Here is a 14,201-nt window from a genome sequence, read left to right on the forward strand (position 1 = left end):
ACCAACTGTGTGTCCTTCCATAGGTTACTGACCTCTCTGTGCTTTGGTTCCCCCATGTGTAAAAGGGGATAATAATAGTACCTACCTCAGAGGGCTGCTGTGAGGATTAAATACATTAATATCTATGAAAGGCTTAGAATGCTACTGGCTCATAGTAAGTGCTGTGTTAAATGCCAGCTACTATTATCATTATTACCATTTTTATTACTATTGAAATATTTTAAGAAATCTATTTTATGTCCAAAAAAAGTGTGGGTCTCTTATTCTTTGTCTGAATAACCCCACCCCACATTCTTTGCCTGGCTAATCATCCTTCAAATCTCAGCTCACTCTATAATAGAGAAAAGTTAAGACAACCCTAGTGGATTGGCCCAAATAGCAGAATGACTAAATGCAAGTTTTGTCATACCCACACATGGAAATATCATGCATACGTTCATTCCAGTTGCAAATCATCTTTGAGTTTTTAATGCCATGGAAGAATATTAAGTAATAATAGTAAGATATACTTGTTCAGGAAAGGATATTGAGTACCAATAGTAAGTATGGAAAGAGGCACAGAATGATAGGGCAATTTTTGCTTTCTTATTTATACCTCCCTATATTTTCTAAATTTTGTGTGATGACCATGTATATTTTCTATAAAAGAAAAACAAACTAATATAAATTTTAGAGAAAGTCATGCCTCCCATTTTTTGGAAGCCTTTCTTGACACTTGACTGTCACCATCTAAAGCACATACCCCCAACATCTGACACGGGGCCCATCACGTAGTAGGGACTCCATAAAGCTTTGCTGAATTATTTTCTTTTCACGCTGGAGTATTCCCTGTGACCTGAGTGGACAGAGGCCAGAAACCAGTATGAAAGCATTGTCTGAAGGAAGAGGCTTCATAAGGAATACTGGGAGTTTCTTGATCACACCATACTGGTGAGGCTTTACCCTTCTCTCGAGTTTAACGTGCCAAAGGCCCTGCCCTCCACCCATGACAGCCAAAGAGCAGGCGGTGGCAGGTGACCAAGGTCCATTTCCAGTGTGAGAAGAGTGGGGCAGGCTACAGATTCCATCCTGAAGAACCCTGCACCCTGCACCCTGCATCCTTGTGTACTTGTTTCTTCAACCCACAATTCAACTTCTCCCATTTCCCCAAAGTGGCTTGAATACCATATTGGCAAAACCACAGAATTAACCTCTTCTTGGTTTCTTATCTCAGCAAAATGACCCTGTGTTCCAGCTCACCTGGGCTTTCCAGTCTCAACATTTGCCTTCAAGGAATTCTCTAGTTGCAGGCATTTCCCTCCGAGAGGCTCGCACTCTTGGCCTCCACCCCAGTGGTCTCCCCGACACCCATGAATCTCAGCACTGTCCTAGGAGAGGCCGGGATGTCCAGATTGCCCACCTCTGTCTCCTGCTCCTCGTTGGTTTGTAATCTCTTCTGTGAGTCTGTTACCATCAGAGATTCCCTCTGTGTGTAATCTCACAGGTCACACCTGTCAAGGGACTCTGGTGATCTCTGAAATGGGAGTTGAAAACCTTGGGTCTTGACACAAGCCCTGGGTGCCCTTGATCAGGTCTTTTAACTCCCATAGGTGTTGCTTTCCTAATCTGTGCAATGGCGGGACAGATTGGGGTCAGGTAAAACCACAGACTGAGGACATGCTGAGGGAATAAGTACCAGGACCTTTGCAAGGTCACCTTACAACTGTGGCTGCTGGTCCTGCTTGAAGCCTGGAGAGGCTGAGAACAACGTGACAAGACAGATGTGAAGATGCCCACAGTGGAGCTGTGAAAACAGTGGCGGTCAAGGGTGTGGAAGGGGAGAAACCTCTGTATTACCACGAGTGAGGGGAAATGAAGGGCTTCCCTGCTCGGGAGTGAGGGGGTGACCCTTCAAAAGCACGTGCAGCTCCCTGGAACCGTGGTTGAACTTCGATGACACTTCTCACACCCCTGAGCTAGAAGGAGTTGAGTCCAAGAATAGCATCCATTATGACAAAGCCACTGGGCGTGTGGGTGGAAGGTGGAGGAGGAGGGGACTTGCCACCCTGCCAGGGCTAAGGAATCACATTTCGGATGGAATGTCAGAACACCTGCCTCATTCTTCCTTGGTTTGCTCATTTGGCTAAACAGGGGTTCACATCTTGAGTCCATCACACCCCCTCCCACCCAACTGGTAGTCTGGGCACTTATTAAACACACATTTATTGCACACCTATTGTATACACAGAGATAAGCATACCAAAGTTTTTGCACCAAGGAGCTCACTTTCTAGTGGGAGAGACAAGCAAATAAATAGATAGGTGATATGATGGAAGTAGCTTGGGAGGCTATAGGAGCACAGAAGAGGGGGCAGAATCTACTTAGGAGAGAGGTCAGGGAAATTTCTCTGGAAAGATAAGTGCCTTTTTTGTCATGTATTTGAAAATCATTTGTTATCATTCTCTATTGGCTATTACTTAGAAACACCATCAGTGCATAAATCTTGGGGGTAAGTCATTTGGCTAAACAAATTGATACAAGTCCCTTTTACTCTTGGTGTGAAATTTCACTGGTGCAAACACAGTGTTATAACTGGGACCCTCATGAACAAAACATTTTACCTCCACAAGCCAAAGATCAATTCAAGACTAGGAAGCAAAAGTCAACAGACAAACTCATTGTGGGGCTCAGTGCAGAATAACCACCCATGTTACCTATCATCATTTTCATCATGTCCCAGAGCAGGTATCTTCCTAACCTCCCCCACAGAGTGAAGAGCAGCCCAGCCCACTCATTGAGACAGAGGCTCCTCCTGAGCACCGAGTGGGACTTAGACTTACCTTGGAACTCTATTCACCTACAGCTGAGGGCTGACCTTCTCCATCCTCAGGGTGCCCGACACTGTGTCTCCTCCTCAGACCTGACACTTAGCTTATTCCCCCACCATCACTAGACTAAGAACTCCTTGAGGGCAGCGATGGGGCTTCATTCAGCTCTGTCCACCCTCACAAACAGCAGATGAATAGTAAGTTGGGTTGAATTGAAATACCCTGGATAATGAAGTCTGTGTGGATCCAGGGAACACAAGACACATCCTCCTGCCCTTAAAGCAAGATCTTTGATGCGTGAAGATGAAACCACATCAACCAGGAGAGACCATGAGAGACACTAGCACATGTGATATCAGGGAACACAGAACATCAGAGCTGGGGTGAGGGTCTTGGTGAAGGTCAGAACATTCGAAGCAAGAGCCATAGAAAGAAAAGGTTGAGGACTGAAAGAACAGAGGAAGGAGGGAAGTACAGCTTGTGTTGGGGGCAGGGGTAAGGGGGTACTGCTGAGATAGGATGACCTTGGACTTTATTTAATGACCCTGAAGTACCCCAGGATGCTCCTCCGATTCCTCCTATGGCTCCCAGATACTCTGGCTTCCTCGTTTTGCACTTCTTTTTGCTTTCTCAGATTACAGCAGGTAGCCATGCGGGATTAGGGGTGAGCAGGTAGGTCATAGTAGTTGAGCTACAGGTGGGTAGAGATCTAGTTGCAATCATCCTCATTCCCCCATTTGCCCTACTTCACACACCCTGTATTCCGGACCTTCGTAAGCTTCACCTTCTATACAGGTCCCCAGCCAGGGCTTTGCATGAACCAAGGCATTCCCTGTGGACTGGATGGGAAACACCCACATGCTTGGATGGCACAGTTTTTCTGTGACATAGATAAACTCATTGGTAGGTATCCAGTTCCATTTTTATACTAGAGGAACATTCTTATTGGGACCTTTCAGACTGGATTCTTACTGATTTCTTTCTCCTGCTTTCTTATCAGTCCAATAAAATATCCTGAAATCTTTATTTCTTTTTCATCCCCTGCTTGTTCTGGGACAGACTAACCCAATCCTTTTCTTGAATGAAGTCCTAAGATGAATCTGTGTGTGGAATAGCCCTTGTTGTGCTCTGTGTGGCCATACTCTGTTTGTTCTGGAGACCACAGCATGGAAATAAAATGGACTTTAGAGTCAGATTAATCTCAATTTAAATCTTGGCAGTGCCCCTTACCAGCATGGAGCTCATCGGTGAAATGCTCTCTGATCCTCAGTTGCCTTATCTGTAAAATGGGATTAATCACACCCCTGCACAGGGTTATAGCAGGATTAGATATAATATGTATAAGGCAGCTTTCCCAGTGCCTGGCACATAATAAATGTCCAATAAGAAGTTATAAACAATTCTGAATCACCCTCCTGGGTCCCTCTGCACGTCCAGTGCTGGACTCTTTATGCCCAAGGAAGCATACAGGGCATGCAAATCCCTCAGCCCAGCAGAAGGAGGCACAGGAATGGGACATGGGAGTCCTGGCTCCCCCTTTCTTCTTTGGGGTCAGGCTTGTGGCCCAACCTGGAAAGACTGACGTAAAGCCTCCAGCGCCTGGAGGTGCCATCCGCCAAGAGCAGAATGGTTCTTGTCTATGAGACACTTCTAGTAGGTGTGAACGCTTCATCTTTTCCTCTGGGGTTTGCAAACCTCTCCCCAGTCTCGGTTATTGCTTTTGGTTGTACCACTTCCCTCTAGCGTGCAGCTCTCCATCTCCCTCATCTTTCTCTGTGGTGACATCACCCTGAGGAAGAGAAGCTGAGAGCAGCTCCTCACTCTCAGCTAGCTTCAGTTTCCTTAGAGGTGCTGTGACATCATCTTTACCCTGGAAATTCCACTCACCTTCCTGTGCCCCCACATTCAGCCTAGGCCATAGCGTCCCTATAAAGAGAGTGTCCCAACCCAGCATCAGCACAGAACACAGCTGGGTTCTGAAGCTCCTGAGTTCTGCACTCTCAGCTCTGGGGAAACCTCTCCTCCACCAAGACCATGAAGTTCTGCGTGACTGCTCTCTCTCTCCTCGTGCTAGCGGCTGCCTTCTGCTCCCCAGCGCTCTCGGCACCAAGTAAGTTGACTCCTCCAGCTGTTACTCTAGAGTCAAGATGTAGGCAGAGTCCACTTTTCTAGTTGGGGCTAGTGGGATCTAGGGATGGGACAAAAGGGAGCTGGGAAGAATTCCAAGTATTTTGCTGTTAAATGTAAAGTCTCATAGCTAGTCAATAACATTCAAGTTCCTGTCCTGTTTTCTTAAGAATTAGCAACCAGTAGAGGAAAAGGATGGGTTAGAAGTGAGACTGTTGAGTTGGCTCTGCCACTAATGACTCGTTTAAGTAAGCCCCTGTTCCCTCTGAGCTCTGGTTTCCCATCTGCAATACGAAGGGGAGTGAGATGTGTTCTGAGATTCAATCCAGTTCCAATCCCCTAGAATTCTTTCTTGCTCTTCTTTGAGGATCCACTATTCAGAATAAGACTCCCACTCAGGGTAGGTGGGAATGGATACAAGGGACAATATTTGGGGTTCTGGTAGGTTCTCAGGAGTGCTTGATGAATATTTATAACTAGAAGCCAAAATGAACAGCTCCCATGGAGAGCTGCCACCTCACCCCGGCCTTTCCTTCCAGTGGGCTCAGACCCTCCCACCGCCTGCTGCTTCTCTTACACCCTGCGGAAGCTTCCTCGAAATTTCGTGATGGATTACTTCGAGACCAGCAGCCTCTGCTCGAAGCCAGCCGTGGTGTGAGTATCAACTTGGGCTGCCCTGGGAGGCAAGGGGCAGCGCGGGATGGAAAAGGGGAGCCCGTTTGGGGCGACCAAGCAGTGGGAGGTCCGTTCTCAGGGCTGAAGCCCTCCCAGGGGTCTCTAAGGAAACAGGTCGTGAAGTCACTTTTTGAGTGACTGGGGGAAAGTGGCTGGGTGGCAGCCAAAGCAGAAGATGGGGGTTCCTGGAAAAGAAGTTATCCAGAGGCCAGGAACCCAACTAAAGTCAACACAGTCACATGCGATAGGAGCCGATTTCTTAAACCATGCTAGAAAAACACGTGGGAAAGTCATTTCTAGAGTCAGTAGGGAATGGGAGATCTATTTGTGTCGATTGCAACACCCAGCAGTTCCTAATCTAAGCTAGCCCTAGGGCCACAGCTAAATCCAGTGGGTGGAAGTTCCAGGGAGTCTGGTTTCAGTACCAGCCCAGGAAGGATGCCAGCCTCTGTAGTCAAGCGGAGGAAGATGCCTGCCACAGGCTAGGGGTAGTACTACATGCTCTCAAAGGTCCCATGGGATTCTAATCTGTTCACTCCTTCATCTACAGGTTCCAGACCAAAAGGGGCAGGCAGGTCTGCGCCAACCCCAGTGAGCCCTGGGTCCAGGAGTACGTGGATGACTTGGAGCTGAACTGAGCTGCGCTGGGCTCAGGGGAAGGAAGTCTTCAGGGAAGGTCACCCGAGCCTGGATGCTTCTCAGTGAGACGCACCTTCTCCACGCTCACGATTCCTCTCAGTGGTTCCTGTCCCTTCTCTTAATTTAATCTTTATCGTGTGCTATGTTATTGTATTGGGTGTTATTCCATTATTTATGTTTGTTTTGCCAAAGGACATATGTCCCCCGTGGGGACGGCCCACCATCACTGTTTCTCTACTATTGCGAATACATGGATGATGCGGTTGATTCCGTGTGTTTTCATAATAAAACTTTTTAAACAAAGGTAGACCATTTCTTTGTCATTTTCATTCAATTTAGGGTGAAAGAAATTGCCTGGTGCCATTAGGAGGGACAAACTACAGTTTCCAAAAACAATAGGAAGGAAAAATTGCTGAGTCCTTAATACATGCTTGGGCTAAACCCTCTCGTGATCCTACTTAACACTTCCAACAAGGATTTTAACATTCGCGAAGCAGGGACTGTTGCCTCTAATTTCACACACGAGGAAACAGGCACAGAGAGGTGAGGTGACTCGCTGAGGCTTGTGGGTCTACTTGGGGAGCTCCATGGGGGGATGGTCTGAGAGGATAACTGGGCTGTGAAGGGTTAGCGTTTCGACATCTCATGGCAAGTGGTAAACAAAGGAAACAGCACGGGATGGGGGAGCGGAAGTAGTCCAGAGTCAGAAAAGTGACTTCATCATCTTATTAGCAACAGGACAGTAGGACAGTCATCTTGCCTTACTGGACCTCAATTTTTATACCTGTAAAAGGGGGATAATATTAATCACTTTGAAGGGCTGTTGTGAGGTGATGTGTAAAGGACCCATCATGGGGCCAAGCACCTGGAAGATTCTCCCCTCCCCTCTCTGAGCTTCGGCCTTTTTACTTACAACAGGCACAGCTTCTATAGGGGCTGTTATAAGGACCAGGTTGGTTAGATAATGGATCGGTACTCTAAAGCCCAAAGCAAATGTGAGGTGTTACCATCAGGATGGAAGGATGCGATGTCTGGTTGGGTTTGGAAATGTTGCAGGAGTAACCAAAAGTCACATCAGCTTAATAACCCTTCTATCCCCAAAAGGGGACCTACTGGGTAAGAAGGATAAGCAGAGACTACCTTGAAGATTGTTTGAATATTCTTAGTCCTTAGCAAAAGCAGAATTGGGGCCTTGCATCTCTCTGGGGCCAACAGACAGAATGCCCTTCCTATCCTGCTCGTAGCCACCCCATCATCCCAGCCCTGGTAGAAACCTCGTTCAGATTCTAGAAGGACTGAGAGGAGGAGGCTGGGGCAGAGCTGATCCAAAACAGGCGTGAGGAGAGACTAGCAGCAAAGAGCCTGCCTGGCCTTACCTTCTGCTTTCGTCTGCCTAGATTTGCACTGTCCAATATGTTAGCCACTGGCCGGAGTGGCTATTTAAATGTCAATTAAATCTGATTAAAATTAAATAAAATCTAAAATTCAGTTCCTGAGCCACGCTAGCCACATGTGCCTTGTGTCTACCCTGTTGCGTGGCACAGATACAGAACCGTCCATCACTGCAGAAAGTTCCATTGATGGAGCTGTGCTGGGATGTTCTCAGGGCTTAAAGAAAGAGAAGGGAGGGGGAGTTGGGGTGGCCTGGAAGGTTAAAGTGTGGATTGGGAGAAAGATACGCAATGCTCTTCCGAGGGGATGGGATGGGGTGGGATGGGAGAGAGAATGCCTGGTCCTCAGGCCCTAGACAAGGTAAGTTCATTGTAGTAGCTGAATAATGGCCCCCAGATGCCCACATTATAACCCCCCAAACCTGTGAATGTTACCTTATCTGGAAAAAAGGACTTTGCCGATGTGTCCCTTAAGGATCTTGAGATGGAGAGATTACCCTGGGCTGTGTGGGCAGGCGGTGAGTGGCCTTAGAAGGTGAGGCAGAGGGAGATTTGACGACAGAAGAGAAGGCAGCGATGTGGCAACCAAAGCAAGATGCTGTGCTGCTGGCTTTGAAGAAGGAGGCAGAGGCCACGAACCAAGAGGCGCTCGAGGGCAGCCCTGGACGCCGGCAAAGGCCAGGGAATGGTTCCTTTCCTAGAGCCTCAGAGGGAGTGCAGCCCAGCGAAACTGGCCTCCAGAACTGTAAGAGAGTAAACGTGTGCTGTTTCAAGACACCGACTTTGTGGTGGCTTGTCACAGGAGCAATAGGAAACTAACACAACCACCAACTGAACAGTCACTGATAGTGACCCCCTACAGCTTAGCGCAGAAGGGAATGGAACATTCTAGAGCGTGAGCCAAACTTCCTTGCAGGAGAAACCCAGGGTGAGGTGGACACGTTCCTGGGAGATGGGCTGCAGTGAGGAGAGGCGCTGCAAGAGGAGGTTCTGCTTCAGCAGTGGAGGGCGCAGGCTGAGGTGCTAGCCAGGAACAGGACCCACAGGAAGTGTGCCTCTTCTCGACACTTCTGTGGTTCTCTGAGGGGTCTTGGGTTCCTATCTGGAAAAGAGCCCATCCTCTCACTTGTCAGATGCAGTGCAGAGCGGAGCCATGACCTGTGTCCGTTTGGTTATTGGTGAGAGGACAAGGTTAGGGCAAGAACCTGGGTCTCCTCCCTCACCATGGAACCCTCTCCCCAGGCCTCCTGCCCCTCAGCAAATCCAAAGGGAAGGGCTCAGTTCCAGGAAGCAGCTCTCCAGGAAGGCCGCGGGAGGCCTGCATGGCCTCATGAAGAAATGCTTCACCCAGAGTTACAAACGACAGCATGGAATCCTCGGCGTGGGGCAATGTGGGACTTCACCTGTTGCATAACATGAGACTTTGTTTTTTCCTCTCTCTCTTTTCATACAACTTCCCTTTTTTATCCTGGGGCCAGACAACTGGTCTCTGCTTACTTGACTTTCCAGCTGAGGTTTCTCCAGGTTTCTGGGTGAGGACCAGAGCCAGAGTAGATGACAGGCAAAGGGGACTACGGTTTATGGAGTAACGTCTAGATCCCAGGGCTGTTTTTCTACTCTCGTGCAGCAACTGCCTCCCCCATTTCACTCTCCAGGTGAGAGGAACCTGTTTCCTCATGTACCGGTTCATACAGACTTTCTGTCCTCCCCCCACCCCACCTCAATCCAGAACCTTCCATAACACTCCCATCGATGTGGGCATTTTCCTCCTAGGAGGTCAACAGCCAAGGTCAAGCATGCCAAGCCCGGGATCAAGGAAGCGAGTTGAGCTGAGGGTGGTGAAAAAACCCACAGTTCTTCCTGGTGGCCGAGGCCTTGACCACGTGCCGGTCCTGAGCTGCCGTCCACATTCACCCTTCACAGACCCGAGCACTTGTCCCCACCTGTTCTCTCTTCCAAGCTCCTCTCCTCTTGGGTTCCCACTGAGTTTAGCAGACAGGAAAATGGGAAAAGATGTGGGAATTGAGAGACAAAATTGTGATTGCATTTTTTTACTTTTTAAATAGTTTCATTTTTAGATACAGTAAGTTCCTCTGTATCCATGGGTTCCACATCCACAGATTCAACCAGCCACAGATGGAAAATATTTGGGGAAATGAAAAAATAATAAAAAATAACAGTGCAACAATAAAAAATAACGCAAACAAAAAATAATATGGTATAACAATTATGTACATAGCATTTACATTGTATTAGGTATTATAAGTAATCTAGAGATGATTTAAAGTATATGGGAGGATGTACATAGGTTATATGCAAATATGGCCCATTTGATTGTGGGGACTTGAGCATCTGTGGATTTTGGTATCCATGGGGGGCCTGAAACTAATCCCCTGAAGATACTGAGGGATGACTGTATCTTCGTGTAGAAAATATACACAATCAGAAAAAAAAAAGAAAATAAAAAAAATTTTCAGGGAAGACAGGCTTGATCCTAACAGGATGGTTGAAGGATTTCCCCCTTCTATGGAAACACTCCCAACAGGGGAACAGCACAGCCAGAGGGAAATCATTTCTTTAGGCTGCATTATTTCCTTCTAAATCTCAGGACCCTGTGCTCCCGGGCTCCTCAAGGAGACATTAGTACAATGACTTCTTATTCATCTCCTTAAGGGGTCTTCTCTTCTTTCTGTTAGGGGCTGGAAGGAGAAGGCTATCAGTATTTACCAAGTTCCTTAATGTACCAGATGCTATGTTGCTTGAGTTTCATGTACAGTCTTCTTTAATCCTTGCAAAAACTCAGGTAGCTATCATTATTCCCATTTTAAAGATGAGAAAACTGAGGCTCCAAGGGATCAAGAGGTAGATCCACAGTGTGGGGACACTGGCTTCATTTTATCCTTTTCATTTGTAATCTCTGCAGGCCAATTTGATTTGTATTCGCTCTTCATTCTATAACCTTCTCACCTATGTCTACCTTAAAATTGTAAACCTCGCTCCCTTCCGTCCTGCCTTTCTATGTCTTCTCGATTTGGGAGGTTGGAAGAGCTTGTCTTCTTCTCCCGCTTTATTTCTTGAAAAGAGTGAATCCCTGCATCTTCCAGGCGGGAGGCTGCTGTATCTGTGATTCAAGATGAAGTCTGGGGATTTAAGTCCCTAACCGATCATTGGACTCACTAGGAGTTTATCATCATGCACTTAATGGTCTTAAAATCAATAATTTTCAAACAGGTAACAGTGAACATTATATCAAATTCAAAAGACACAAAAAGACATCCAACCAAAAAGTAAGGCTACTTCCTAGCTCTGCCACCCAAGTATCCAGTTCCCTTCCCTGGAAGCGATGAATGACTGTGCCACTCTTTTATGAATTTGTTCAGAGCTTCAACAGCCTTTTAAAAGTGTCAGGAAATGGAACAACAAAAGCAATAGTTAGGATTGCCCAAACCATTGGGGCCTTGGGTTTCTAGCCTTTGTCCTGAAGGTGCTTTAAACCTCTCCTTCTACAGGCCTAGACTTACAAAGCTCTTGGCAGTTGTGCCCTGGGATAGATGTAATTCGGACATAAAACACTTTCTTAAGATTGGAAAATGCCACTTTCTCTCCCCTTTTCTCAATCCCCTAAACAATGGGTTGTTGGAAATATCCTTGGTAAGTTTCATAAGACTGCTTATTTCATGTGATGCTCGTACATTTCATAGTCACCAACTTTGTTGTGCAAAGATGTAACTTTCTTTTTTCTATAACTGGACCGAGCTCTCCAGTCCCATTTTCTTCTGGTAGCAGAAAATTTAATGTGGCTAACGAGGTAAACATAGTTGCTTCTTGATGTTTTTCTCCAGTTGTGAATCCTCTGTCTCCCATCCTTCCTCTATGTTCCTTCTCCCAGTCTTCCCAGGGTCTCTCTGTGTTCTGGAGGCTGCTGTGTGATTGGGCTGTCAGGGGACAACAGGAGTCTTGCTCATGTTGTCCGCTGACCCCTGCTGGCATCTGACGAGGTGCATCACAGTCCCTCTGGTCACTGGGCATCAGCCCCGCTGTTGGGTCCTGCCATGGCCTCCTAGATCAGGGCTGTGGCTCCATCGTGTGTGTCCTAGCCTAAGCTCCTCTGAGCCCACCAGGCCTGGGGCTTCTTGGAAAGATGGGTGGTCTTCCTGTGCACACGTCCCTCCTGCTCCCCTGTGCCTGTAGTCCACTGTCTTCCGCGGCAGGGCTGATGAAGCCCTAGCAGGGCCATTCTCAGATGTCTAACTTGCTGGCTCTCAGATTTCACTTTATTCTCCTGCCAGTGTCTATCCGATTTTCTCTCAATGTACGGGAAACTAGCTCTCAAAATCATCGTGAATTTTAAAAATACATATATTATTAACAATATCGACCCCATTCCCAGTTTCTTTGGGGTCTTAACCTTAGGAATACCCGGCCCCTCCCAGCTTAAATCCTTTTCTCGCAAAAAGACCAGATTTTGAAATGTGTTTTCAGAACTATCATGTCTGTTATGAGTTCTAAGAAAAACATGCTGAGGAACTCAATTGACTTGTTTTTTGTTTTTTCTTTTAACTGTATTTACCGTTCCCTGAAGGCAGTGAATATAGATTATAATTGGTTGCCGGCAAAACAGGGGAATGGTAGTGAGTGTAAGAAAGTTGGGGACTGAGGACATTTCTGCTGCCAGAGCCTTGTCTGGACAGTGACACCAGTTGTGGCTTCCATAGGGGGAATTCACATTCACCTGCAGAATGGGTTTCCTGCTTTGCCGAAGAAACACTTTTATGGGTGTCATCAGTAATTCTGTCAAAGGGGAAAAAATCTTCTCTTGTTAGGAATCAAATCAAAAAGGCTTCTCTGGGGAATAATGAGAAATGTAATTTTTCCGATGTGATGTGGAAGCACCTAATATTTGCTATGCTGTTTACAGAAATGATTATTTAAATCTCAGACTATTGGGAGATTCTCAGCCCTAATTTTGAGATGATGGGATTGGGAAACGAGTTTTGTGGCATGAAGTCCCCACCCATCGTGCGAGCTACCATGGTGGCCTGTGTCATCGTCTCCTTGGAGCAGGGCTCTGCAGACATGGCTCAGGAGCTGGAAGGCAGCAGCGTGGCCTCAGAGGGAGGCACCATGCAGCTGGACAAAAACGAGTTCCAGGGAGAGCTGGAAAAATGACAAGGGCAGCTCAGCAAAATCCAGTCCAGCCACAACTCCCAGCTGGAGAGTATCGACAAGCCGTCCCAGCATGAAAAGGTGGTTTTAGGGACTAATGTCACCACAGGTGACAGGTGCATCAGAGTCCTGCACGACAGTTAATGGCCCTGCATAGGAACTATGGCAAGTGGCAGCAGGATGTCCTCCAGTTTCAGAAGAGCCAGACCGACCTGGAGAGGACGTTCTCCTGCGACCTGAGCCAACACATCAATCGAATGAAAGAAGCAAAAGCGCAATGTGAGGAGCGAATAGGTCACTGAGAAAGGAAATGAAACTGTAGCTTCCAGAGACCCGAGCGAAGAAAAAGACCAGAGTTAGCAGCTCCGAGCCTTCAGGGAGCTTCAGCCCCGGCCACAGGACACAGGCCTGCGTCGGGCACAAGTGCCACCGTGTCCAGCCACGGAGAGTCCTAGACACCAGCCCCCAGTTCCGAGGTGGCTTTAGATTTGAAGAGAGGAGGTAAGAAAGAGGAAGCCAATGCTGCATATAATGCACATAACTTCATTTCTGCGAAAACTATATATTTGTATATACGCACATTTGCCTGTAAAAGCATAGGAAGAGGCCTTAGAAAAACACACAGCAAACTGTTAATATGGATGGCCTTCCAGAAGGTTACTCTGTGTAGGCACTAGGAAAACCCGTGCCAAGTTGGGATGTGTAACAATGAACAAAGCACTAAAATGTGTTTCTGAATGTCTGTTTGGCCTTGCATCTACAAGAAACACGACTGTGGTTAGAGAGAAGCCCATTGTAAAATAGAACAGAGGATCAGAGCACCTGGCGGCACTCCCCAGAGAGCTCGCATTTGGATATACTTCCTGCCCCACTGCCTCCCCCCACCCTCCTTTCTGGTGACACCAAGGGTACAGATTGTTCCCTGTGTGGGCAGCACAGCAAACACCAGCATGAAGACAGGCACACGGTCTTCCTTTTGGTGGCTTTTATCACCGTGGGGATGGCGATGGCCTCCTTTTGGCAGTGATGGGCGCAGAGAAGGCTACAAACCCAGCCCTAGACCTGGGAACAGTCTGGCGCAGGGGCAGGCAGTGTGCCCGCGGCATCCGTCCGACCCCTTTCCTCTGACCCACAGGAGCGATCACCCTGCGTTTCCCATCCCTCTTAATAGAGTGGGTGGGTCTGATGGAAACTGGTGGGAGAGAGTAGGGTCACTCCTCTAGTTAGGACATGTGCCCTGGATGTGGGACTCCAAGGGGTTGTAGCTCCGGGGTGAACACAGGGTATGTGCGGGCAGGGAGATGGCTGTCTGTGGCCAGAGCTTTTATAATATCTTCTTATGAGGTGGAAAGAAGAGGGTTATGACAGTGCTGAGACTCCACAGACTTCGGAATAG

The 14,201-nt window shown here is 47.5% G+C and overlaps 1 protein-coding gene across 1 annotated transcript; it reads left to right on the forward strand.

Moving 5' to 3' along the window:
• The first annotated feature begins 4,644 nt into the window (after window positions 1–4,644).
• On the forward strand, window positions 4,645–6,539 carry CCL4 (chemokine (C-C motif) ligand 4). The gene is made up of 3 exons (XM_012648654.1): window positions 4,645–4,917; window positions 5,474–5,588; window positions 6,160–6,539. The coding sequence occupies exons 1-3, from the start codon at window positions 4,842–4,844 to the stop codon at window positions 6,245–6,247; spliced, it is 279 nt and encodes a 92-aa protein (XP_012504108.1). The 5' UTR covers window positions 4,645–4,841; the 3' UTR covers window positions 6,248–6,539.
• Window positions 6,540–14,201: the final 7,662 nt, after the last annotated feature.

This window comes from Propithecus coquereli, unplaced genomic scaffold, assembly GCF_000956105.1.
Source record: "Propithecus coquereli isolate 6110/MARCELLA unplaced genomic scaffold, Pcoq_1.0 Scaffold291, whole genome shotgun sequence".
In the NCBI taxonomy this organism is placed as follows: Eukaryota; Metazoa; Chordata; class Mammalia; order Primates; family Indriidae; genus Propithecus; species Propithecus coquereli.

What these genes read in the sequence shown, in the direction of transcription:
- CCL4 (XM_012648654.1), top strand. Translation starts at nt 4,842, where the DNA reads ATGAAGTTCTGCGTGACTGCTCTCTCTCTCCTCGTGCTAGCGGCTGCC. An exon ending in CCCAGCGCTCTCGGCACCAA is followed by an intron (nt 4,918 to 5,473) that starts GTAAGTTGACTC and finishes CTTTCCTTCCAG; the next exon opens with TGGGCTCAGACCCTCCCACC. An exon ending in TGCTCGAAGCCAGCCGTGGT is followed by an intron (nt 5,589 to 6,159) that starts GTGAGTATCAAC and finishes CTTCATCTACAG; the next exon opens with GTTCCAGACCAAAAGGGGCA.